At 52.9% G+C, this 25,202-nt stretch overlaps 1 protein-coding gene across 2 annotated transcripts in view; it reads left to right on the plus strand.

The window, feature by feature from the left end:
• Positions 1 to 25,202, plus strand: part of RASSF5 (Ras association domain family member 5) — a 75,109-nt gene that overhangs the window by 46,049 nt on the left and 3,858 nt on the right. For both annotated transcript variants that reach the window (XM_018060091.1, XM_018060092.1), the window contains 3 exons: positions 22,685 to 22,795; positions 23,854 to 24,151; positions 24,960 to 25,075. In XM_018060091.1, the coding sequence (XP_017915580.1) occupies positions 22,685 to 22,795; positions 23,854 to 24,151; positions 24,960 to 25,075 (525 nt within the window). The remainder of the gene's footprint in view (positions 1 to 22,684; positions 22,796 to 23,853; positions 24,152 to 24,959; positions 25,076 to 25,202) is intronic.

Genomic DNA, 25,202 nt, shown 5'->3' on the forward strand with positions numbered 1-25,202 from the left:
AAGCACAGCTGGAATGCACTCCCATTCCCCCCTCCCCACCCCGGGCCCTTCCTGGCCTACATTGACACCATTGATTTTTGAAAAATTTAAGGAAGATGCAAAGAGGAAGGGGAGCAGTCGCAGAGGTCACAGGATGAAGCCACTCCCAGCTCCATCCTTGCACTTGCCTCCTCTCCTCTTGCCTGGCTGCTTGGCCCCTGAGTGGACAAGGTTCCATGGTTCCAGGGACGTCATGCAAGCCTGACCAGTCAGGGAAATCCCCATCTCTCTGCCCGCAGCAGGAGTACCCAGGCCTCCACCTCCGTAGCTCCCCCTGACCTTCTTGGCGTGAGACATAAAGGACACTAAAAATAAGTTAGTTCCAAATTTGAGCAATAAAAATAAAAACCTTCAGCACCGTTGGACCATATCACTGCCGTTTTATGTGCTTTCTCGGATGCCTGCCCAGCCCACCACTCACCTCTCCATGCTGGCTGGGCCCGCGATAGCCTCCCTCTGGGGCTGGAGTCGGTGGTCCCCTCCTGGGGGCCGGCGGCCTGCTGCTGCCCTGGCCCTTCTCAGCGTCGCTTTTCTCCAGGAAGACGGTAAGCCGTGTAAGATCAGGACTCGCGCCGCGCAGGTGCTATGGAGCACCAGCCGCTGGTTACAGAAGCTGGGCTGGCTGAATGCTGGTCGAGGTTAATCGCTGCGCCATCTCTCTTGCACCCTGTGTGATCAGGATGGACTGACATGTGACAAACAGCCCCGTTATTTTCAGTCATCAGATACGACAGAAGTTTATTTCCCTCTTTAAGGAAAGTTACTTTGGCAGGTGGGGCTCAGGATAACACGGGAGATTCTGTGGGTCAGGCCCGGAAGCGGTGTGCGTATTCTACGCCCCTGCGCCATTGGCCAGAACCCAGTCACGTGGCCACTCCTAACCACAGGGAGGTTGAGAAATGAAATACAGCTGTGAGCCCAGGTGGACGAGGAAGCCGGTTGTGGTGAACACTTAGCCGTCTCTGCCACGCATAGCTTCTCCCGCCTCTGCCCAACCACCTTGGGAAACTCTACTCTCTTGGTGAAGGGCCGCAACCCTTGTCTCTTTGACTTTGTACTTGTCTGTCGCCAAGGAGGTGTGATTCCTGGGGTGGGCAGCCCTACCTCCCCCGGATACCCTGGGAACTTTTGCAGGAAAGGTGCTTTTCCTTACTCAGCACTGCGCTGGTTCCTCTTACTATCTGAAGCCTTCAGTGGTGCTCATGGGTTGACCCTGACCACTGACATCGGAAATCTCTCTTTGGATCACTTTTTTTTGGACAGTTGAGGGCCCCACTCTAGACATCGCGGCTGCTGCATCTTTGAAGGTAGGACCCTCAAATCTGCTTTTTCAAAATACTTCCCCCTTGGTGACACCCATAGAAAGTCTGGGAAGCACCTGTTTAGGAAATATTTGGTGACTGATGGCTTCAGTTGGAATGTAAGATGAGCATTTATGACAGATCCCTAGGCTCCAGCGCCCAGGAGGTAAAAGGCTTTCCCTGGTCACTCAGCGAAGTAGAAACAGCCCCGAGGACCCAGAGCCCCCGGCCCCTGCTCAGAGCAGTCTGCGTTACTCTCAGCACTGATGCTGGCAGGGATGTTAAGAGGATAATCCTTGGTGATCGTGACTGGTTCATGATGGAACAGAAGCCTCACGGAACTGTAAGCCAGATTCTGGCTTCTCAGCTCAACTCCAGCTCTCGGCTGAGCTCCCTTCAAGCCTCCAGACTCGGGTGCTTCATCTGGTCCTTTCAACGAGTGTCACATGAGCCCGTCCTTTTCTTTTTTAACCGAGAGTCCTTCCCCACTTTGCATGGGAGCAGAGCCTTGCCAGTTTCTCACGGGACTGGCAGAGAGAGATCCTGACTGCTAAGTTCTCTAAACTGTAAGGACTTCCCTAGGGTGGGGTTGGGGAAAGGGCCTGAATGGTTGACACCAGCTCCTTCTCCAGGACCACCTGGGGCTCACCCCAGACATCCTCCCCTTTGTGTTCCGGATTCCTCCACTCCCACTACTCAACCCTTTCTCTTCACACCTTTAGACTTTATCCAGACTTGGCCCTCTTTTCCCTCTAAAGTTATAGCTCAGCACACATGTAACACCCATCCACCTACGTTATTTTGGTAGAAAGGAAAGCTTTGCACGGCTCTCAACCCTGAATCCCAGCTCTTAGTTCACAACATCAGGCTGGACTCTGGATCCAGGTTCCAAGCCACGAGTGGCACAGGGAGGCACCTCAGGCTCACCTTGGTGCCTGCAGCCTGGTCCCAGCCCTCCGCTGATCCTGCCTCACCAGGTAACCCACACCTGTGTGCTTCTCAGCTTTGGGATCCTCCTGTGTGGGAGACCCAGACCTGTCTTCGTTCAGGACCTCATTTCATCTTCTGAATGGCTCCGTCTTCCCATAAGATAGCACCCCAGTCCTGGCAAGGCATATGCTCTGGGGATAAGAAGACCAGATCAATTTGCCAGGAACCAGGGGCATTTAATTTCAGAACCGGGAGGAAGAAGGGAGCTGTAGAGGCAGAAACCTGCATGTTGGGCTCGCTGAGCCTGCGCCTTCTGTCCGTGGTTCTGTCCTGGTTCCCATCTCTTCTCCTCCCCCACCCCTCCCCAGCTTTACGTGCAGCTCCCCAGCCTGCACCCCCCATCTCCTTCTCTTCTTAGCTGTAGAATGAACTTTTCTGTAGCCTGTCAGAGGTCTCTCACGCCCCTCAGATGCCGACAATTTAATGTGTCCAGGAGCAGCTCATAGCTTTGCCCGTGACTGACTTCCTGCCCTGTCTCTGCCTCGTCCTCTTATTCCCCCACCTTCAGCACCGGAAGGGTCTCCCCTCTCACGCCTTCCATCCAGTCTGGCACTGTGGCTTCCGCCTCCATGGTGTGGCCTCTCCTTTCTGTCCCCCACCCTGCCCTACCTAGCTGGGGGCTTGTCAGCTCTTCCTGAGATGCTCCAGGAGGTCGCCCAGCCAGTTTCCCTTCTGTTTCTTCCCCTGCTGCGTACCCTGCATTCGATGGCATATCATTCTGGCATCCCAAAGCCTTCAGAGCCTCCCCTTTGCTTCTAGAGCAAAGTCCACACTGGTTCCCGCCTGTTAATGTTGCATCCAAAATGCCACAATGCCTGGCCTCAATCAAAACGCAGTGTTTTCAATTTTCTTATAGCACGGGGCCGAGGGGTCGGGGGATACAGAGACGCAAAAATGTATGAAGACCTATGGCCTCAGCCACAGTGTGCAGCAGACCCTAGTTGCTCCCTTCCCCACCCATGAAGTGTCTGGATGGGGCCCATGGGCAGAGGGTCACCTGGGGGGGGGGACACTGCGTCTGCCCTGTGGCCCCGCGACTTTCATCAGGAGGTGGTGGCGGCTCCCAAGATGGGGGGCGGGGAGGCTGGCCCCCAGAATCAGAGGGCCTGGGCTAAGTAACCCAGGAGGGGGCTGGGGACGGGCTGGCAGCGACAGGACCGCAGCAGCCTGGGGAGGGTTGGAGGAGATCAGCTTAGCCTCTGAAAAGCAGCGACTCCTGGAGCTGGAGGAGACTGGGATGGGTCGTTACGGCCATTCCCTTGTTTCTGCATGTAGCTCCCACAGGCAGGGAGGAAACCTGTGCTCATCACACTGTCATGCTCCAACCCACCAATCAGCCCTTCCTTGTCCATGGCGCTACTCAACGTGGCTCCAGCTGGTTGGACCGCTGCTGCCCGTGAGGCTACAATCCTAGGTTTAAAAAAAAGTAAAGCAGGGAGGGCGGCGGCAGCGCGTTTCCACCTGACAGACCACCCTGGCGGAGTTTCTGTTGCTGTCAGGCCAGAGGGCTGGCACATTCAACGAGGTCCTATGCGAGAGGGGCTTAGCCAAGGGCGAGGCCCACACCCCACGCTCATCCAACTCCAGAGCACACGCTCTTCCCACCACACACTTGGTGTCTTGGGTGAGAGTCAAGTTTTGAAAGGCTCCAAACAACCTCAGGCATCCCAGCTCTCCTCTGCTCACCTGCCGCAGGAAGCTGTCTTTATCTCGATCGTTCTTTGCCAGGCCGCTTTCCGCTGTACGGGTCTTGGGAGAGCTGGTCGCCATACGCTATCAGCGTCCCTTCGCCAGCATCCAGTCCGCGAGTCCTGCCTTCTCCTCCTCACCTCCTGGCTCTCCCCGAGCGCGAGGGGTGGTGTTGGGCTGCCCGCCACACTGTGGGGCACGGGGGCTGCAGGGACCAGCCTTGCAGCGGAGGATACAAGGCTGGGCCCTGTGTTGGCCTGAACACGTGGAGAGGCCATGGGCGGGTACGACCTCCATAGTCACACATGGCTGGGAAAGTGTGTGTTAGCGAGGAGGATGGGCGAGCTGAGCTGGTGGGTCCCAGTGTTCATAGAACATTCCCAGCTGCAACTTGATGCTTCTTTCTGCTCCCCGAAAACCACCATATCATCCTCTCCTACCCCTCAATTTGATGGGCTGTAATTCTCTGGACCAGGAACCGTGTCTTGTTTAGCACTGGGTCCCCGGCACATGGCAGGCCCTACATGCAAGCCTGATGAAGGAGGAGGGGCCTTGGAGGTTCTTCCCCACAAAACGTCTTTCCCTAAGGGCTGGTGGGCACTCCCGGAGGGCACACACAGAGCGCTTCAGGCCGAGCGTGTGAAAGCGGATCTCAGGACTGTGAGAAAGGGAAACTTGCTGAGATTCGGGATGCGGAATCAATGGATTTTTCCAGTGACTCTGAAAAGAAAAATCTCACTGAGTGAGCAGAAAATGCAAGGACAACTTTCCAAACACAGAACGGCCCTTCCATCCCATCTGTGATTGCTCAGCTGTTTGCCCTGGAGGGTGAGGGCGGGCAGCGCTGGGTCACTAAGCAACTGGGCCCTGGCGCCTACTGGCAAGAGTTGGCCTGGCCCGTCCTCCGGTGGGGCCTCCAGGGGGTGGGGGCAGAGGGCCCATGCGTGGGGGTGGGAAAGCCTCAGGGATTTCTCCTGTCTGCCTTTCAGCCTTGGGAGTGGCAGGGTGAGGAGGGGGGAATCAATACACGTCTCCCTTGTTTCACTTTCCCAGTTTTATTCTAAGCATGTAAAGACCCGGGTTGGTGATCCCAGTCGTTTGAGCATTCTCAGACAGCCCAGCTGGACTGGGCAGGGACCCCAGGCCCTCAAGTGGACCCAGCAGTGGACCTGGGAACCCATGCCCCCAGCCTTCCCTCTGGGTGACCTCAGGAGGCCTGCTCCCTGCTCTCAGCCTCACTTTCCCCCTCTGTAAAATGGGGAAACTCAGCCCTCCAGGGAAGAGTAACTGCTAGAGAGGGGCTGCGAGAATGCATGGAGAACTCCTGGGTTTGGGATGATAAAGGCCATTTTGAGAAATGCAGATGGGGGTTGAAATGCAGATGAGAGGAGGTAGGGTTCTCGATGGGGGTATGAGGAGTCATAAGGCTCTGTTGATGTAACAGGGAGACGGCAGGAACCAGGGTCTGCTGGGAAATGGTTAGAATTTAAAATAATAATAATTATTGGGCCTTGATATGTGCCAGGCACTGTTCTAAGTGTGGAGACTCATTTAATCCTCACATTAACTGCGGTTGCCCCATGAACAGTGCCGGTTTGAACCGCATGGGTCCGCTTGTCTTCAGATGCTTTTCAGTAGTAAATACTATGGTCCTACACAGTCTGTGGTTAGCTGAGTCCACTGATGCAGGGTCCTGAGGGCCCACCACTTGCCATTAACCCCAGCATTGATTAAGGGTCAGAGTTGTGCATACGGTTTGCATATAGCAGTGAGGAAACTGAGGCACTGAGGGGGGTCGGGCTCCCCTAGCAACAAGGGGCAGATCCAGAACTTGGGCCCAAGTGACCTAATGCCAGGGCTCCCAGCCCCTAAGCTGTCCTGCCTCTCCTGTAGCTCTTTCCAGAATTACCCAAATACCTGAGGCTGGAAGAGGCCCACAGATGTAACCCCGTGTCAGCAGCGTCCGTCTTGGAGACACTTTGCCCGGCCCTTTAGGAGAGCGGAGACCAGATGTCCCTGCCCCTGTGGCTCTAGGGCACAGTGAGAGCGTGCATGTGTGGAACACTCTGAGCCACTCAAGAACCAACCGAGACGCACGTCACGTCAGGCCGTCTCGCAGCCCCGGGCGGGTGGCTTAGCAGGGCAGGCGGCACAGGGGAGGGGGTGTGGGGGCCAGTGGTGAGGCTCGGGCTTCCTGCACAGCCCAGCCCGCAAAACTGAAGGCGCGCACAGGGCTTCTGGCTAGTGGGGAGCCGAGAAGGGCCCACTCCAGCGAAAGGGCAGCGAGCTGGTCCCCCAGCCACCGTTGCTCTCTGAGCGGGCATGGCCATGTGGGGACAGGGAGCTGAGTGTTGGCTCCCACATGCCGCTTGCCACCCTGGAATTCTCTGAGTCATTTATGGCACTGGATGCCCTGTCCAGTGCATGGTGGGAGAAGGGGCACCTTCTGCCCTGGTGCCCATGTCCTGGGAAGGGGCCTATGATTAGAACACATGAGCTACGGAACTTCCCTCGTGGTCCAGTGGTTACGATTTCACCTTCCAATGCAGGGGAGGGAGGGTTTGATCCTTGATCAGAAAGCTAAGATCTCACATGCCTCGTAGCCAAAACACCGAGACACAAAACAAGCAATATGAACAAATTCAATAAAGACTTTTAAAATGGTCCTCATTAAAAATATATATATATTAAAAAAGAACTCATGAGCTGGACTCCTAGAGCCACCAGTCCCTCACGGCCCAGGGACTCTGCAAGGCTCTCAGAGCACACAGGGTCCTAGAAGCAGAGGAACCCTGTGTTCAAAGCATTCGTGTGCAGAGACGTCGCGAGGTGAGAGCAAGGAAAGGATTCTGCAATGGGGATGGGGAGCTTTGGCGGCCAGCCAGTCCCCAGCTCCCAGCTCCCAGCTCAGTGACTTCAAGTTTGGTTCAGTTCAGTCACTCAGTCGTGTCCGATTCTTTGCGACCCCGTGAATCGCAGCACGCCAGGCCTCCCTGTCCATCACCAACCCCCGGAGTTCACTCAGACTCACGTCCATCGAGTCAGTGATGCCATCCAGCCATCTCATCCTCGGTCATCCCCTTCTCCTCCTGCCCCCAATCCCTCCCAGCATCAGAGTCTTTTCCATTGAGTCAACTCTTTGCATGAGGTGGCCAAAGTGCTGGAGTTTCAGCTTTAGCATCAGTCCTTCCAAAGAACACCCAGGGCTGATCTCCTTCAGAATGGACTGGTTGGATCTCCTTGCAGTCCAAGGGACTCTCCAGAGTCTTCTCCAACACCACAGTTCAAAAGCATCAATTCTTCAGTGCTCAGCCTTCTTCACAGTCCAACTCTCACATCCATACATGACCACAGGAAAAACCATAGCCTTGACTAGACAGACCTTAGTCGGCAAAGTAATGTCTCTGCTTTTGAATATGCTATCTAGGTTGGTCATAACTTTTCTTCCAAGGAGTAAGCATCTTTTAATTTCATGGCTGCAGTCACCATCTGCAGTGATTTTGGAGCCCCCCAAAATAAAGTCTGACACTGTTTCCACTGTTTCCCTATCTATTTCCCATAAAGTGATGAGACCAGATGCCATGATCTTCGTTTTCTGAATGTTGAGCTTTAAGCCAACTTTTTCACTCTCCTCTTTCACTTTCATCAAGAGGCTCTTTAGTTCTTCTTCACTTTCTGCCATAAGGGTGGTGTCATCTGCATATCTGAGGTGATTGATATTTCTCCCAGCAATCTTGATTCCAGCTTGTGCTTCTTCCAGCCCAGCGTTTCTCATGATGTACTCTGCATAGAAGTTAAATAAGCAGGGTGACAATATACAGCCTTAACGTACTCCTTTTCCTATTTGGAACCAGGCTGTTGTTCCATGTCTAGTTCTAACTGTTGCTTCCTGACCTGCATATAGGTTTCTCAAGAGGCAGGTTAGGTGGTCTGGTATTCCCATCTCTTTCAGAATTTTCCACAGTTTATTGTGATCCACACAGTCAAAGGCTTTGGCATTTCATGCAAATATGGGCTCAATAAAGGACAGAAATGGTGTGGACCTAACAGAAGCAGAAGATATTAAGAAGAGGTGGCAAGAATACACGAACTATACAAAAAAGGTCTTCATGACCAAGATAATCACGATGGTGTGATCACTCACCTGAGCCAGACATCCTGGAATGTGAAGTCAAGTGGGCCTTAGAAAGCATCACTACAAACAAAGCTAGTGGAGGTGATGGAATTCCAGTAGAGCTGTTTCAAATCCTGAAAGATGATGCTGTGAAACTGCTGCACTCAATATACCAGCAAATTTGGAAAACTCAAAAGTGGCCACAGGACTGGAAAAAGTCAGTTTTCACTCCAGTCCCAAAGAAAGGCAATGCCAAAGAATGCTCAAACTACCGCATAATTGCACTCATTTCACATGCTAGTAAAGCAATACTCAAAATTCTCCAAGCCAGGCTTCAGCAATACATGAACCGTGAACTTCCTGATGTTCAAGCTGGTTTTAGAAAAGGCAGAGGAACCAGAGATCAAATTGCCAGCATCGGCTGGATCATGGAAAAAGCAAGAGAGTTCCAGAAAAACATCTATTTCTGCTTTATTGACTATGCCAAAGTGACTTCACGAGAACCCCACAACTCTGTGTCTTGCAGAAACTGTGTTGCCTCGAATCTTCCTTTTCCTGTTGCAGCCACCTCTCTGGGGGCGTATGAGCTAGCAAAGCCAGGGTCGCGCCTTGCCGGAGGCCAGCCATGATGGGCTTGGGGCAGAGCATCTGAAGCAGATGGGAAGTGCCTGCAGCTGGAGTCACCCCACAACTCAGGTTTCCGCAGAGTGTGGGTGACAGGACCGTTCATCTCAAGGCCCCTTTCGGATCCCTGAGCCCAGGCTTCTGGGTTGCACTTGAGCTCCCCTCTGGAGGGTCAGCTACAAAGCTGTGTGGCCCTCTCCTGGCTGCAGCGACTCATCTGAGCAGGTGGGGCCATCCAGATCACCCCAAGGCTTCAGCCATCTCTCACTGCACCTGGCAGGAGAGTGGCCGGGCCTAAGAAAAGAGTCTGGTCTCAGAAGTTCAGGGACGAGGCCCCACTTGCTTAGAAGCAGGGTTGACTCCTCATTTTCCTGCAATAGAGAAAGTGAAAGACACTCCCAACTTTAAAGAGCCAGATGAATCCAGCTGGTTGTATGGCCTCCCGGTTCCCCTGCCCTTGAATCTTCTTTTTCTTAATTGTTTGCTAGGATTTTGTTAAGGATTTTTGCATCTGTGTTCATCAGTGATTTTGGCCTGTAGTTTTCTTTTTTTGTGGCGTGTTTATCTGGTTCTGGTATTATGGTGACGGTGGCCTCTTAGAAAGAGTTTGGCAGTTTACCCTCCTCATGGCAAGTCACTCCAGTACTCTTGCCTAGAAAATCCCGTGGACTGAGGAGCTTGGTAGGCTGCAGTCCATGGGGTCGCTACCAGTTGGACACAACTGATCGACTTCACTTTCACTTTTCACTTTCACGCATTGGAGAAGGAAATGGCAACCCACCCCAGTGTTCTTGCCTGGAGAATGCCAGGGACGGAGGAGCCTGGTGGGCTGCTGTCTATGGGGTGCACAGAGTCGGACACAACTGAAGCGACTTAGCAGCAGTAGCAGCAGCAATTTTCTGAAAGACTGAGTGGGATAGGTGTTAGCTCTTCTCTAAATTTTTGGTAGAATTCACATGTGAAGCCATCTGGTCCTGGGCTTTTGTTTGTTGGAAGATTTTTTATTACAGTTTCTATTTCCATGCTTGTGATGGGTCTGTTAAGATTTTCTATTTCTTCCTGGTTCAGTTTTGGAAAGTCATACTTTTCCAAGAATTCGTCCATTTCTTCCAAGTGGTCCATTTTATCGTCATAAAGTTGCTGATAGTAATCTCTTATGAGCCTTTGTATTTCTGCGTTGTCTGTTGTGCTTTCTCCATTTTCGTTTCTAATTCTGTTGATTTGACTCTTCTCCCTCTGTTTCTTGATGAGTCTGGCTAATGGTTTTTCTATTTTATTTATCTTCTCAAAGAACCAGCTTTTAGTTTTCTTGATTTTTGCTATAGTCTCCTTTGTTTCTTTTTCAATTACTTCTGCCCTAATTTTTATGAGTTCTTTCCTTCTACTAACCCTGGGGTTCTTCATTTCTTCTTTTTCTAGTTGCTTTAGGTGTACAGTTAGGTTATTTATTTGACTTTTTTCTCTTGTTTCTTGAGGTAAGCTTGTAATGCTATGAACCTTCCCCTTAGCACTGCTTTTACTGAATCCCGTTGGTTTTGGGTTGTGTTTTCATTTTCATTCATTTCCATGCATAGTTTGGTTTCTTTTTCTATTTCTTCTGTGACTTGTTAGTTATTCAGACGCGTGTTGTTTAGCCTCCATATGTGTGTATCCTAAATAGTTTTTTTCCCGCAGTTGACATCTAATCTTACCGCATTGTGATCAGAAAAGATGCTTGAAATTTCAATCTTTTTGAATTTACCAAGGCTAGATTCATGGCCCAGGATGGGATCTGTCCTGGAGAATGTTCTGTGTGCACTTGAGAAAAAGGTGAAATTCATTGTTTTGGGGTGAAATGTCCTATAGATATCAATTAGGTCTAAGTGGTCCATTGTATCATTTAAAGTTTGTGTTTCCTCGCTAACTTTCTGTTCAGTTGATCTGTCCATAGGTGTGAGTGGGGTATTAAAGTCTCCCGCTGTTATTGTGTCACTGCTAATTTCCCCTTTCACACTTGTTAGCACTTGCCTTACGTATTACGACTCTTCTTTTTTTAATTGCAATAATAATATATGTATATATAACACATGGGTATCATCATCTCAACCATCTCTAAGCGTGTATTTCTGTGGCATTAAGTGCCTTCACACGTCTGTACCACCATCATCAGCGTCCTCTCCGGAACTTCTGCGTCTTCTGAACCCCGTACCCTTTAGACTCTAACTCCTCTTTGCTTCCTCCCCACAGTGCCTGGCAACCACTATTCTGCTTTCTGTGTCTTTGATTACTCTAGGAACCTCATATAAGTGGAATCGTAAGGTACTTGTCTTTTTGACTGGCTTCTTCCACTTCGTATAATGTTGTCAAGGTTCATCCGTGTTGTAGCGTGTGTCAGAATTTCCTTCCTTTTTATGGATGAGTAATATTCCACTGTATGTGTGTTTCACATTTTGTCGATCCAGCTGTCCATCAGTGGGTTGCTTCCACGTTGTGGCTGTTGAGAGCCATGCTGCTATGAACAGGTGAAGGTGAAGTCACTCAGTCGTGTCCGACTCTTTGCAACCCTGTGGACTGTAGCCTACCAGGCTCCTCCGTCCAGGGGATTCTCCAGGCAAGAATACTGGAGTGGGTTGCCATTTCCTTCTCCAGGGGATCTTCCCAACCCAGGGATCGAACCCAGGTCTCCCGCATTGTAGACAGATGCTTTAACCTCTGAGCCACCAGGGAAGCATGAGTGTGCAAATCTCTGTTCAGGCCCTGCTTTCACTTCTTTGGGTTTATATTCAGAAGTGGAATTGCTGGATAATGTGGTGATTTCATGTTTAATCTTTTGAAGACTACCATACCATTTTCCATAGCAGCTACACCATTTTCCATTCCCACCAGCAATGTACACAGGTTGTTATTTTCTGTGTGTTTGATAGTAGCCACCCTAATAGGTGTGAGATGGTATCTCATTGCAGTTTTGATTGGAAAAGACTTTGATTCTGGGAGGGATTAGGGGCAGGAGAAGGGGACGACAGAAGATGAGATGGCATCACTAACTCAATGGACGTGAGTCTGAGTGAACTCTGGCAGTTGGTGATGGATAGGGAGGCCTGGCGTCCTGCGATTCATGGGGTCGCAAAGAGTCGGACGTGACTGAGTGACTGAACTGAACTGAACTGAACTGAATGACTGGTAATGTCAAATATCTTTTCATCTGCTGCTTATTGGTCATTTGTATATCTCCTTTTAAGAAGTATCTATTCAAGTCCTTTGTCCATTTTTAACGGGGCTCTTGTTTTTCTGTTGTGAATTATAGGGGCTCTTTATATATTCTGGATCTTGAGTACCTTGTCAGACATATGATTTTCAATGGAAGCCTCTTTAAGTTGACTCTAAAAGAGCCAAGTACAGCCTTTGCAGGGACTGGAGTCTGGGCTGAGGTGTGGGGACCCGCTCACTCACCCTGCCCACCGTCTTCCCTGAATCACTGTGCAGTGCCCTGGTCCTGGATTCTCTGGGAATACAGAGATGGAAATGCTTCAGTTCCTGGCTTTGGGGTGCTCATGGTCTACTGGTGGAGATAGGGTTTTGACAGCTCATGCTACTATATAGAAGATGAAGCCGGTGCTGGCATAATTGGGGCATAGCTGCTGTTGTTGAAGAGTCCACTAATTCTAGATAGAAGTGGAGGATTAGGGAAAGTATCCCAAAAAGATATATCAGTTCTGGGGAGGAGGGACAAATTCTCTCAGATGAAGAGGAAAACATCTCATCCTGCGTGATCAAGCTAAGCCGTCAGGGAGACTGAGAGGAGACAGGGGTCCAGAAGGAAATCCAGTCTGAAAAACAGACTTTCTCATGTCCTAGAAACTCTTGAGGGCACAAGAGAATGACCCAAGGGAAAATTCCTGTGGCCACTGAAGCAGAATGGGTGTCACCCCATTCTGCCTGGATTCACACTTTAGACCTCTGAGCTCCAAAGAGGGGCCTGCTTCATGAAGGCCCAGGAGAGGGGAGAACAGAAATGGAAGGAGTTTGCATCATCTACCCTCGGATATAGAGTGCAGGCATCTCCTCTGATTTCAGGTTATTGTCCCAGGAGTAAACAGATGGCTAGGCGTGGAGCAGGATCCTCTAGGCCCCTTAGACCATTCTGGAACCTTTCATTTCCCTGGATTTGTTTTGGGGTTTTGTGTATATGTGCATGTGTGTGTCGTATTGCTTCTTGGTGTTTTATTCATTAAACAAATATTTAATGGCCCCTCCTGTGTGCCAGGTGCTATTCTAGGAACTGTGTCTGTGAACAAGGCCGTCTCTGCCCTCACGAAGCTTCCATTCTGTGTCCAAGCTGCAGGGACGTGTGCTGATCTTGAGAGGAAGCCAGCACCTGTGTCCAGGCCAGGCTGGGGGCGGGGCAGGGGCAGGGCCTGTCCAGAACCCCTCCAGGGTAGAGTATAAGGATGCAGCTCTATGGAGGATGGAAGAACAGGCAGTGTCCTGGGCCCCACAGGAGACAGAGAAAGAGAGGGAGCGAGGCCCTCTAGGACTGAGAGGGGGTCCCAGGGGCTAGGGTTTGCCCAGGACTGTCCTGATTTTGCACTGGAAGTCCCAGATCCTGAGAAAACTCAGTCCCAAGCAAACTGGGACAGCTGGTCACCCTACCTGGGACTCACGCTGAAGGCACCCCCTGCTTATCCAGGGACCTGAAATATTTGAGGCGTCCACAAAAATATTTTCATTCCTTTTAAAATCAGGAGGAAAAAAATGAACTTTTAAGTTGAAGGAATTACTTCATGACATTAATGTATTTGTCCTTATACCAATCGGAACATATAATTGCCAAAACCTTTTTATGGAGAAAGGGGCCTACCACCCTGAAGAGGAAAGTAGATACCCGAGAGTCATAATGTGGGCCAGACTGAAAGGCCTGTCAGGGGTCCAGGGTCAGGGGAAGAGGACTCCACGTGGGATCAGTCCCCACAGCCAAACTTCCCTTGGCCCACCAGAGGGATGACTACTGATCCTGCTGGTGGGTACCGTGGCTGTGTGCTGGCTGCCATTCATTGAGTGCTTACTGTGTACTTACGTTGTGCTAAGCACTTCCAGATGTGCGATCTCAGTCCATCTCTGCGATAAATGTATAAAGAAGACCTGCTTACCTGCATTTCTTAGGCAAAGCAACCTGAGTCTCAGTGAGACTGACTTGCCCATGTTCACAGACGACCGAGGGTATGGCTGGCAAAAGCCAGCCTATGGCCAGATGTGCCAGCCGCATGGCTCAGTGGGTAGCAACATACCCCCCTCATTATTTTGAGGACTAAATGAGATTATGACCGTGAACCCTGAGAATGCCTCACTAATGATGAGGCAACTGCAGGCCTGAATTGAAATGCCTGAGCTCCCAGGCTCAGGGCTCCCCCAGCCTCCTGCATGGGGCTCCTGCTACCCCAGATGGGCTGCTCCTGCCTGTAGACTGAGAGGGCCACGTGAAAACATGAGGGACGCCGGGATGGCTCCGGGACACACTGGCAGCCCAGAGTCCCCGGGCAGGACCCCCTACACTCGGAGCTGGGCTGGGCTGCCTGGGTTGCACCCAGGCTGGTCTCAGCTTGTGCCATGCTTCTTCTGATGTCCACAGGACGTGCGTCTCTGTCTCCCCTCCTCCGATAACCCGTGGGCTCCAAGGATGGGCACCCCATCAGTGTCATGTCCCAAGGTGCCTTTCACAGCCCCCAGCCACGAGCAGTTCAATCAGTCACTGTTGACTGACTGTCCACATGGACCATCTGCTCCACATTTTGTCTTGGGTGACTTCAGTCTCTTTCTAGTTTCCTTCTCTCTGTTTTGTTTTTCTTTCTCTTTTTTTATTGCTTCTCCTCTATATCCCCCCAAAGCAACTCAGATTCCACATGGTTCTGTTTGTTCTGCTTGTTAGGCTTCCCTAGTGGCTCAGAGGGTAAAGCGTCTGCCTGCAATGCAGGAGACCCGGGTTTGATTCCTGGGTTGGGAAGATCCCTTGGAGAAGGAAACAGCAACCCACTCCAATATTCTTGCCTGGAGAATCCCATGGACAGCGGATCCTGGCAGGCTACAGTCATGGGGTGGCAGAGAGTCGGAGACTCCTGAGCGACTTCACTTTCACTTTCTGCTTGTTCAGACGGCTCCATGTCCCTGCTGGCTCAGGTGGTAGAGCATCTGCCTGCAATGTGGGAGATCCGGGTTTGCTCCCTGGGTTGGGAAGATCCTCCGGAGAAGGAACTGGCAACCCACTCCAGTATTCTTGCCTGGAGAATCCCATGGACAGAGGAGCCTAGCGGGCTACAGTCCACGGGGTCACAAAGAGTCAGACATGACTGAGCAACTGACGCATGCTTCCTTCCTATTCCCCTTTTGGGAATAACCTGTCAGAGACCGTAGTTTAGGAGTTTCTGGTTCTTTTATTTCGGAACACTGGACAGCTCCATAGAGGGACTTATGAGAATCAACCCACTACCGTGGGTGGGGCTGGGAACCAACTCACCAGGACCTGGGGGGGACCTGTGGTGAAGCCCCACCAGGCTTCCTCTTTCCTGTTTGATTTAGGCTATCACAAAGGGGCCAGTGAGCCTTGAATGTGACCTGGGCATCGAGCAGGGTGTTCTGAACCCAGCCCAGCCGGCAGGTGCCCGCCCCTTTCCTTCAGAGGTTCCTTCTTAGGACGAGCTGAGTGGAGACCCCAGGGTTGGGGTCAGGCCGGCTGTGGGCAGCAGACTGGAGCGGAAGGCGTCTATAGGTGGTCGTTCCCCTGCAGAGGCTGCCAGAGGCTCTCTTCCCAGACAGAGGCTGCAGATGGTTTCCACCCAAGGGGCACAAGAATTGCTGCCGACAGATTTGCTAAGAGCTAAGAAAGAGGAAATGTGGCAAAGGCTCCTGGTGACCGGCTTCCGGGAGAGTTTTTGTTTTGCTTTCTTGAACTATGTGACTTCAGAAGGTGTGGACCTGCTCGAACTCGGGCAGCGTGGGGTCTGGCAGACACATAGAGAAGCCAGTGGCAAGGAAGGAGCAAAGTCAAGTCATGGAGAAACGTTGGGCAGGTTCTGAGCGCGGCCGTAGACCCATCATCACTGCCGCAGCTCGGACCATCCAGCCCCAGCGCTCCTCGCAGAGGCCGCCAGCCCACACCCAGTTCTCTGAAGCAGAAGAGGAAGCAGTGATGAAAGAAACCACCCTGTCCCACCTTCTGTGTAAAATCTTAGCGTTGCAGAGGGGCCTTAGAGCTTCTCTGGTCTGACTTCATTTCACAGGTGAGGAAACTGAGGCCCTGGGAGGGGAATTGACTCACCAGAGGTCACAGGTCACTTGCTGGTCTTGTGTTCATCCTCAGCAAGAAGCTGCCGAGAGCTGACAGCTTCGCACGCAGCCCGCACCTTCTTGGCACGTACCCCTCGTGGCGCAGGTCGGTGTGAGGTGCCCCTGGACGTGGCTGGTGTCCTTGCCGGGCTGAGTACCACCTTAGCTAGTCCACTCTTTCCCTGCCGCTCAGTCAGCAGGTATTTATTTATCTGTCATGTCCTTGGAGGTCATCCTAGTTCTCCACTGAGCCCCTGCAGGGGCTGCAAAAGACTAATCGTCAGATGTCGCGTCTGACTCCCTCCAGGGAGTGTCTAACTGGAGAGCTGGAATTAACACATGTGGAACAGTAATTAAACAATAGAAGGCAGTGCATAATTCGGTGCTGACGTAGCCATACAGGCTGTGAAGTCACCTCCACAGGTTCTTGGAGTGTTGGAGGTAACGTTAGCAGGCAGCTCCAGAGGTCCATGGCATATGGGGATTTGCAGGTTTGCTCCGATGGGAATCTGAGGCTTTGAGGTCGTGGGGCTGGTGTCTGGGAGTGTCTCTGAGCCAGTGGTGAGCGTGCCTGCACCTTTTGTCAGCCAGCTTGCTACCTCCTCATGAGGGAAGGATGGAGAGAGAGAACTCTGATAAAGTGAAAAGCCTTTGTCTACTTGTGGACATGTGAGAGTGAAGTTGCCAAAGGCCCCTCCACTGGTGGTGGGAGGAAACACACTGCAAACACCTGCTTCTCAATACAACCATGCTCTCAGGAGAAGGTTGGGGACCAGTTCACACCTGTATGTGCCTTTCTCCACTGGGGAATTCAAGTGTCAGGGATCTAAGAGATGAGGAGAGCAGAGAATGAGGAGATCGCAGCAGGCCCGAGAAACGTCCTACACAGAGAAGATGGGACTAGGGGAGGTGGGGGTCGTGAATTCCAGGCAGAGACCACACAGACAGCAGAGTAGAACAGAGGTGGCAGACCACTGTCCATGGGCCGGAATCCACAAATAAAGTTTTATTGAAACTACGCTCATTCTGTGATCATGGTCTGCTACCACAACAGAGCTAAGTAGCAACGGAGACTAGATAGAGTGCAGAGCCTGAAATGTTTGCTGCCTGGCCTTTACAGAAAATTTACTAAGCACTAGTGTAGAGAAAGGAATGAACAAACTCTTGGGCACAGGGGCCAGTCCAAAGGGAGTGCTCCAGGAAAGTGAGAAATGAGCTTGGCTCACGGAGGTGGGACTTTATATGCCTGGAGTAATAGAGCGCATGTCTTTGGATGGGTTCGCTCATTTCCAGGATGCCCCCTGTTTCGTTTGGCTTTACCTTTGCTTCCGTATGAGACAATAAATGATTTACAGAAATGAGGAAGCGAAGGCTTAAAGACATGCTCAAACTCTCTCGAGATGGCTTTGTTAGCAGTGGGAGTCAGAATCGGAACACAGGCTCGTGCTCATCCTGAAGGTGTTGCCTGAGCCTCTCACCTGTGCCAAGCTGGAACTCGGCTTTGGGGTTCAACGGTGGGGAAGACAGGTGCTTCTCTCTCAGAACTCAGTCCAGACTGCAGTGCCAGCCTCACTGCACTGTAATTCCTAGCAGAAAGTGAGACTGCTTTCTCCCCACATAGGAATGGGGCCACTGCAGGTTCTTGAGCAAACATTTATTATCTGCTTCATGCCCAGGGCCACCTGGCAGAGAGCAGAGACCTAAGTATGGTGTAAGTCGTTAGGGAGCTGCAACCTAGTTGGGGAGAAAAACCAAGCTGGCTGGTCTACTCGGAGGTTAGTATAAGTAGATTTAAGTGCAGGACAGTATAGTGTTAGCTTTGGATGTAGGTTAGCTTTAACCTTCCTGAGCCTGCTTCCTCATCTGTGAAATGAGCATAAGTGTACATTTCTCATAAACTTGTGGCGAGAGTGAAATGAGCCAACAGTACAGGCTAAGTGAGAAGAACAGTACCTGCACAGAGCTAGCCAGGAAATAGCAGTAAAGCATCGTTGTTATCATTCAGGGCTGAGATGCTCAGCCTTGACATCTGAGGGACCTGACATCATGAGAGGCCTTGACAGCTGAGGGACTTTAGACAGACAGGAGTAAGACGGTGAACGCAGTGTGCAAGAAGAGGCGGATGAATTTAAAAACAGGGAAAGTGAAATTTCTGGCAAAAAAAAAAAAAAAATGTGGTTTGTGTGATTTAGGTCCAGAAAAAAAAAAAAAAAGGCCTGAATGTATCTAATGGCTCTAGCAGGTTCTCCTCAGCCCACTCCTCACTCTGGGGGTCCCCCTCGTTGCTGGGGCTTTGTGGGCGTCCCTGTGTTCAGCTGCTGCTGCTGCTAAGTTACTTCAGTCATTTTCGACTCTGTGCGACCCCATAGACAGCAGCCCACCAGGCTCCTCCGTCCCTGGGATTCTCCAGGCAAGAACACTGGAGTGGGGTGCCATTTCCTCCTCCATTGCATCAGGGGAGACTAAAAGCCACCAGCTTCACTCAGAGTCTTCTCAGCTCACTGGGTCACTTCCCAGTGACCCAAATTAAGACTTTATATCATTGATCGAAATGCAAGATTCGCCAGTGTTTGGGTTTTTTCTTAAAGTAAAATTCAGCTTGGGGTTAATCTGCTCTGAGATGGGCCCCAGACCACCAGAGGATGGTCCTCTCCTCTTTTGGTGTAATGGGTACTTAAACTGAAAAGTCTGAGGATCACTGTTTCAGGACGTGTCTCTACTCTGAGGCCTAGCACCCAGCCTCTTCACCTGGCTGTACCCCAATAACACTGAGAGTTAAGAGAGGACGCCGCCCTTGCCATGGCTTAAGACCTGGGAACACAAATCTGCTTTCACCAGTGCCCTGGATGTGCTGGGCGCGTTAGGAACAGCTCAACCATCTGCCACCCATGCCAGGAGCTTCATCAGAGCATCCATGCCGGAGACACCGAGATGTGTCAGCCTCCTGGGAGAGACACCTCGCAGGAGAATGCCTGTATCTTTAAAACCATAGCAGAGTCAATTTCCCATTCTGTCTCCATCTTGGGCCACCCCCAGAAACAAAACTGTCTGTCTGGCTTCTAGCTTCGTAGCCATAGATAGAGGCAAATCTTTCACTTTGAGGATCTGAGAATTCGGCAGGTGAATAGAAAGTGGGGTCTTTGACTTACCTTCTGAAGACTACAGACACTGGATATTGCCTTCTCGGTAAACCTTGGGGGCAGTGGATATCTGTGGGTGCCAAAGTGTTAACCCTGCAGCTGGATGGCAACCCTGGAGGTCTGAAATTGCCTGGGAGTTCTTTTCCAACACTGCTGCACATTAGCATCGCCTGGGAGATTTTTAAAATCCGTCTGCCCAGGCTGCACCCCAGACCACTTAAATCGGAACCTCCAGGAGGGAGCCCAGGTGGTGGTGTGTTTCTGAGGCTCCCCCAGAGGAGTCCACGTGCAGCAAGTTTAAGAATTTCTGCCCTCTCTGGAATGGGAAAGGGGAGCAGGCGGTGCTGGCGGTGCCTGGCTGGCCGATTGGCTGCTTCAGGAGCTGATTCATTCAGTCCACGGGTTAGATCTTGTCTGCCAGCCCTGGTGTGGGTAGCGGCCTGGGGTGCTGCCGTCTGAGGCTGGGAGATCGAGCATGCCGGCCAGACAGGGCTCCTGGCACTCCCGGATGGGGCTGTCTTCTGCGTCAGCCCCGCGGAGGCTGCCCACAGCCGCTTGCGTCACTTCCCCAGGTTTGTGGTGGGAAGCGAGGGATAGATGGTCTGCTGATGGGAAAGAGAACAGGAAGGAAGATCTTTAGGTTAAGGCTGCTCTGACCCTTACTGTTCAAAAACAGTCTGGAATGCTGGCCTTTGAAAGCCATGCTGCAGCTGCCCTTTCTAACAGGGAAATGGCTATTGCTCATTTGGAAACCAAGAGAGATCTTCTAGGAGCTGCTAGAGTTTTCTCTCCATCACTTAGCTCTTTTTTATAGAGGAGCCTGAGAAGGCTGTTAACCCCTAAGGAGCAGGAGCCTGCATGTTTCGTAGATGAGCAGAATGGAGCGTGTGTAATAATAACTGGATGCTGGCTTTTCTGACTAGAAGCTCCCAGAGGGCAGCAGGCGCACCCGGTCCTGTAGAGAGGTGCCCAGCGGGTTGGGGGCTGGGGTGAGGTCTCCAGGAACTAAGCGGGGGGGACAAGGAATGAGATGCTTTACTGTGAGGGTCCCTGGGGAGCATGTCGACAGCGAGTGAAGATGGATGTGCGGCTCACACCAGCTGCTGCTCCCCTCCAGCAAAAGGGAGTCCCCCGGGAACTACTCCTCCTGAGTGGTCCTCGATGGACTCAGGGTCCTGTCCCAGGGATCCAAGTGGCCACACAGGAGAGGGGCGAGCCCTTTCCTGGAATCCTGTTGCCTCCTGCCGGGAGACAGAAGTCCCTTCTTGACATCTTCACGGGTGACACGGTGGCCCCAGGTCCTGAAGCTTCTGGGGACCCACCAATCAGACACACCTTAGCTGAACATTTCACAGGTCAGTGATGTATCGGTCTTGGTGAGGAGGCTGCTCATCCCCACCTCGGAGCGTGCAGTTTCAGTGGTCACCGTGGGGGCGGCAGACGTGGGCTGTCCTGGGGTGACCACGTGGTGAGCAGAGCACTCTCAGGCAGACTTTAGGGGCTGGGCGCCGGGCCCCACGCGGATGCTTACCAGCAGTGGGACCACACGCGTTTCTCAACCCGGCAGAGCTTCTGTCTGTAACCTGTAAAATAGGAACAGCACATTTAGTGTGTAAGAGATGGTGTGTGGATGCACAGTGCTCTTCTGACCAGCCTCCTCAGAGAAGAGTAGAGAGGGGCAGACAGGCCCGCGGAAGACGCTGTGATGGAAAAAGGGCGTCAGCGCATCTCCGCGCTGAGGGCCGGGTGTGGGAGGCACGCCAGCTCCCCTCCGCGGCCGAGCTTGACGTCTCACCGGCCCTGTCGGGGAAAGTGTGAGCAGGAAGTGAAGGCATCCTGCCCAGTGTGACTTGTCTCCCACGGGCTGGCGAGAAGGGCAGCTCTGCCCCAGGAATCCGGCGTGTTCAGCTGGGTGATGCTGCGATGGCAGCCTGGCTGGGAAATTCCCCAGCCAAAGCAGACAGACGCCCACAGGTCAGTGCTGCGTGATGGCAGCCAGGAGAAAATGATCGCCCTCCGGGCCTCAGTTTCCTCATCTGCCAAAGGAGAATCCCGACCCGCCCTGGGGTCCACTGGATTTCTGAGACAGGCAAATTCTAGGCCGATTTCCACCGACCCGTTTATTCCCGCAAACTGTGGCTCCCGCATGCTCAGCCGCACAGGAACAGCGTGAAGACAAAGCCAGGAGGGTGGGTGGCAGCGGACTCGAGAGAAGCTCGGGGAGCTGACAGGCGGACAGAGTTGCCGAGACCCCAGAATTCTCCCCTGGACCGTCTCCGCAGTGGGAAGGCCACTGGCCTCCACGTCCTCAGCTTCATTCTTCCAGGAGAGGGTCTTGGGCGGGGGTGCGGTCAGAAGAATCCACTGTGGTGTCGTGGGAAGAACGCAGCAGAACAGACGGGTCCCTTTGAGCTCTGCAGACTGTAGGGCTGGACGCAGTCCTAACCTCCTCTGAGTCTCGGTTGTCTCAACTGTGAAATATGGGTGATAAACTCAATCTTGCAGTTTGGTTCTGAGGATTAACTGAGACAGTGCATGCCAAGCACTTGGCAGGGAGGAGGCTCTCAGTAAACCCAGGCCAACCCTGAGCCCCAGCAGAGGAGTCATCCCCTCGGTTATCAGAGAAGGCTGCAGCCCCCTGCTCCCACCAGTTGTGAAGTCGTTTGATAAATACACATATGTATGTGTGTGCATATGTGTGTGGATGTGTGTGTGTGTGTGTGTGTGTGTGTGTTGCTCAGTCGTGTCCAACTCTGAGACCCCATGGTCTGCAGCCCGCCAGGCTCCTCTGTCCGTGGGATTTCCCAGGCAAGAGTACTGGAGTGGATTGCCATTTCCTTCTCCAGGGGACCTTCCCAACTCAGGGATCAAACCCGGGTCTCTTGCACTGCAGGCGGATTCTTTGCTGAGCCACCAGGGAAGCCCTGGGACCTGGGGCCTGAGCTGATGTCCGTGTGCCTTTGGCCCGCTCAGCCTGGGAGAACTGCTGTCGTTCCCTTCAGCACACGCTGGGATCGTGTGTGCACGCCTTTCTCCAGCTGTACTGTTACTTCCTTGAGGAGACGACTACGGCTTGCATGTCTTTGCATCTCCCATAGCATCTGAATGGATCTTTCAGTAGCAGCCCTCAATGAGCAAAACAGCTTGCCAACTCAGCAGATTTATACCTCCAGTGCCTGTGTAGTTGGGCCCTTTCACGGTGGTCTTGCAACAAGCCTGAAGGATGGGGTATGGCCCCCATTTCACAGGTGAGGAGACTGGCACCAAGAAATGTTCCAGCCACTTCCTGGGGGGAGCCGGCCAGGCAGTTACCCCAGCTGGCGTTTGACCTTCGATTTTTCTCAGCCTGAGTCCATCCCATTCACTCCGTGGTTCTGGTGCGTGCTTACTCTTGGTTGGAGAGGCCTTTAGGAGGAAGCGGTCACTCCCTTTCTCATCCTAAGAAGCGTGTGCAATGCACGTGTCCACCCTCGCGTCTGTGTCTGTTCCAGAATGACTGCAAGCCCCCTGAGGAGCCTCAGCGCCCGCCCACTCTGCAGGAGATCAAGCAGAGGATCGAGAGCTACAACGCCCGGGAGAAGAACTGCCTGGGCATGAAGCTGGTGAGTCCGTGCCCGCTCCCCATCCCTGCCCCCACCTAGCTCACAGCCCCTTCTGCTTTGGCTCCGTTCTTCCCCCTCGGAATCCTGGGGCTCCCCTCCCCAGGAGGGCGCTCCCCTTTCTTTGGGGCTCTGGAGGCCTCCAGGCTTACGTGAGGCGGAGAACCTGGGCTGTCAGTGCTCTGGGGAAACAGATTGGGCTATGGGATGAGACCTAGATCCCGTCTCTGGCTGTTTCTTTAAGTTGAAGCTTTGGGAAACCTTAACCTCTCTGAGCTTCAGTATAAAATAGAGACATTAGTGTCCATGTGTCAAAGCACATGTAGGCATTAAATGATATGCAGGTGACCAGGGGCCCAGGAAGCCCTCGGCAAGGGGCACAGGCAGCCCTCCTCCCCTTCTTGGTCCTCACATCCTGTGCCTGGGGCAGCCTGCCTGACTGTGCAGAGCTCAGAGCCGCGAGGGCACCAGCTTCGTGCTGGTTCAGAGAGGCCATCTTCAGGGGAGACGCTGGAGGCGCCCTGCCCCCTGCTGGTGTTTGCTGGCAACTGGCTCTTGGTGGGGCCTTAGCTGGGTGGACACCAGAACAATCCAGTCGCAGAGGAACTGGGGTTTAAGTCTGGAGGGTTTCAAGAGGAAATTCAGTGCCCTGGTTCTCCAAAGATCTTATCACAGAGCCTCCTGCTCCTCCTTGGTTTGGAGGGGGGACGACCAGAGGGGCCACTCCAGACCCTGTGTCTTGGCCTGGGGACTCAGCAGAGGCAATCATCCCATCTGCCTGGTGGCAGGGATTTGGGGCAAGCAGCGTGAGCCCCTGGGGAGGGGGAGCCGCAGCAGTAGCTAGGTCCTGCGGGCCTTCTGCCGCTGCCCTGCCAGCATCCCTAGGTCAGCAGAGGCAGGAGGGAACTCAGGGAGGCAGGTGGTGCGCGTGTGGCTGGGATGGCACTGCATCAGGAAGGGCCTCTGCAGCCCGGTGGGTCTGGAGCCCCGGGCGGGAGTGGCAGGTGGGAGATCCGGCGAGACAGGCCCGCCGTGACCACGCCCAACCTGCGCCCTGGCAGAGCGAGGACGGCAGCTACACGGGCTTCATCAAGGTGCACCTGAAGCTGCGGCGGCCGGTGACGGTGCCCGCCGGGATCCGGCCCCAGTCCATCTATGACGCCATCAAGGACGTGGATCCAGCGGCCGCCACGGACAAGCGTACATCCTTCTACCTGCCGCTCGACGCCGTCAAGCAGCTGCACATCAGCAGCAGCACCACGGTCAGCGAGGTCATCCAGGGGCTGCTCAAGAAGTTCATGGTCGTGGACAATCCCCAGAAGTTCGCGCTCTTCAAGCGGATACACAAGGATGGGCAAGGTAGGAGTGAGCGAGCTCTCCCCCAGAAATTACCCTTCCTGACTCTGGCTGGGCGGGCCCGGTCACACGAGCTGGAGGAGTGGGCTTCTCGTGGCCCGGAGCCCAGCCTCCCCTATGGCGTTGGGTCTACGGACGGACCGCCCACCGTGCCCCTCCCTTCACACATGGCTGCAGGAAACCCACCCCTGGGCGTTCACTTCCTAATCTGTGGGATGGGACCACTCCCTCGAACGTTTGGGGGGATGACGTGAATGGAAACACGCTTCCCACCCTAGCAGACTCTGAAGGTACCGGTTGTTACCCTTTATTCCTGCCAGGCGCCTTTCGTTAGGTTGAAAGGATGGCTAGAAACACCCCTGCATCCGAATCGGTCCGGCCATCCTGAGCCCCTGCTCTTCTACTCCAAGGCAGCCCAGCCCGCTCTCTTGGTTTACAGTGCTCTTTTTTTTTCTTTTTTTCGTTTTTTGAATTTATTTGTCTTACTGTCATTTTGAACCTAAATCAATTAAGAATTTTTCCTTCCTCTAGGAAGGAAAATAATTCTCTATTTGTAGACTGAGTAGTTTTTTAAAGTTTAATTAATTTTAATTGGAGGCTAATTACTTTACAATATTGTAGTGATTTTGTCATACATTGACATGAATCAGCCATGAGTATACATGTGTTCCCCATCCTGAACCCCCTCCCACCTCCCTCCCCATCCCACCCCTCTGGGTCATCCCAGTGCACCAGCCCTGAGCGCTGGCTGTCGCATGCATCGAACCTGGACTGGCGGGCTGTCTCACATGTGGTACTATACATGTTGCAGTGCTCTTCCAGAAACTCTCCATCGCTGACTGCCCCCTCTACCTGCGCTTACTCGCCGGGCCTGACACAGACGTCCTCAGCTTCGTGCTAAAGGAGAACGAAACTGGAGAGGTGGAGGTAGGTCCTGGCACCTCCGCCTGTGCGCATTCCCAGCCCGTGGGGCTCGCCTAGCAGGGCGGGCTCGGTCCACACCCCCCAGCGCAGCTGGAGGCCGCCCTGCAGCTGCTGAGCTGGGGCGAGTGTG

The sequence above is a fragment of the Capra hircus genome, chromosome 16 (assembly GCF_001704415.2).
Source record: "Capra hircus breed San Clemente chromosome 16, ASM170441v1, whole genome shotgun sequence".
Taxonomy (NCBI): domain Eukaryota; kingdom Metazoa; phylum Chordata; class Mammalia; order Artiodactyla; family Bovidae; genus Capra; species Capra hircus.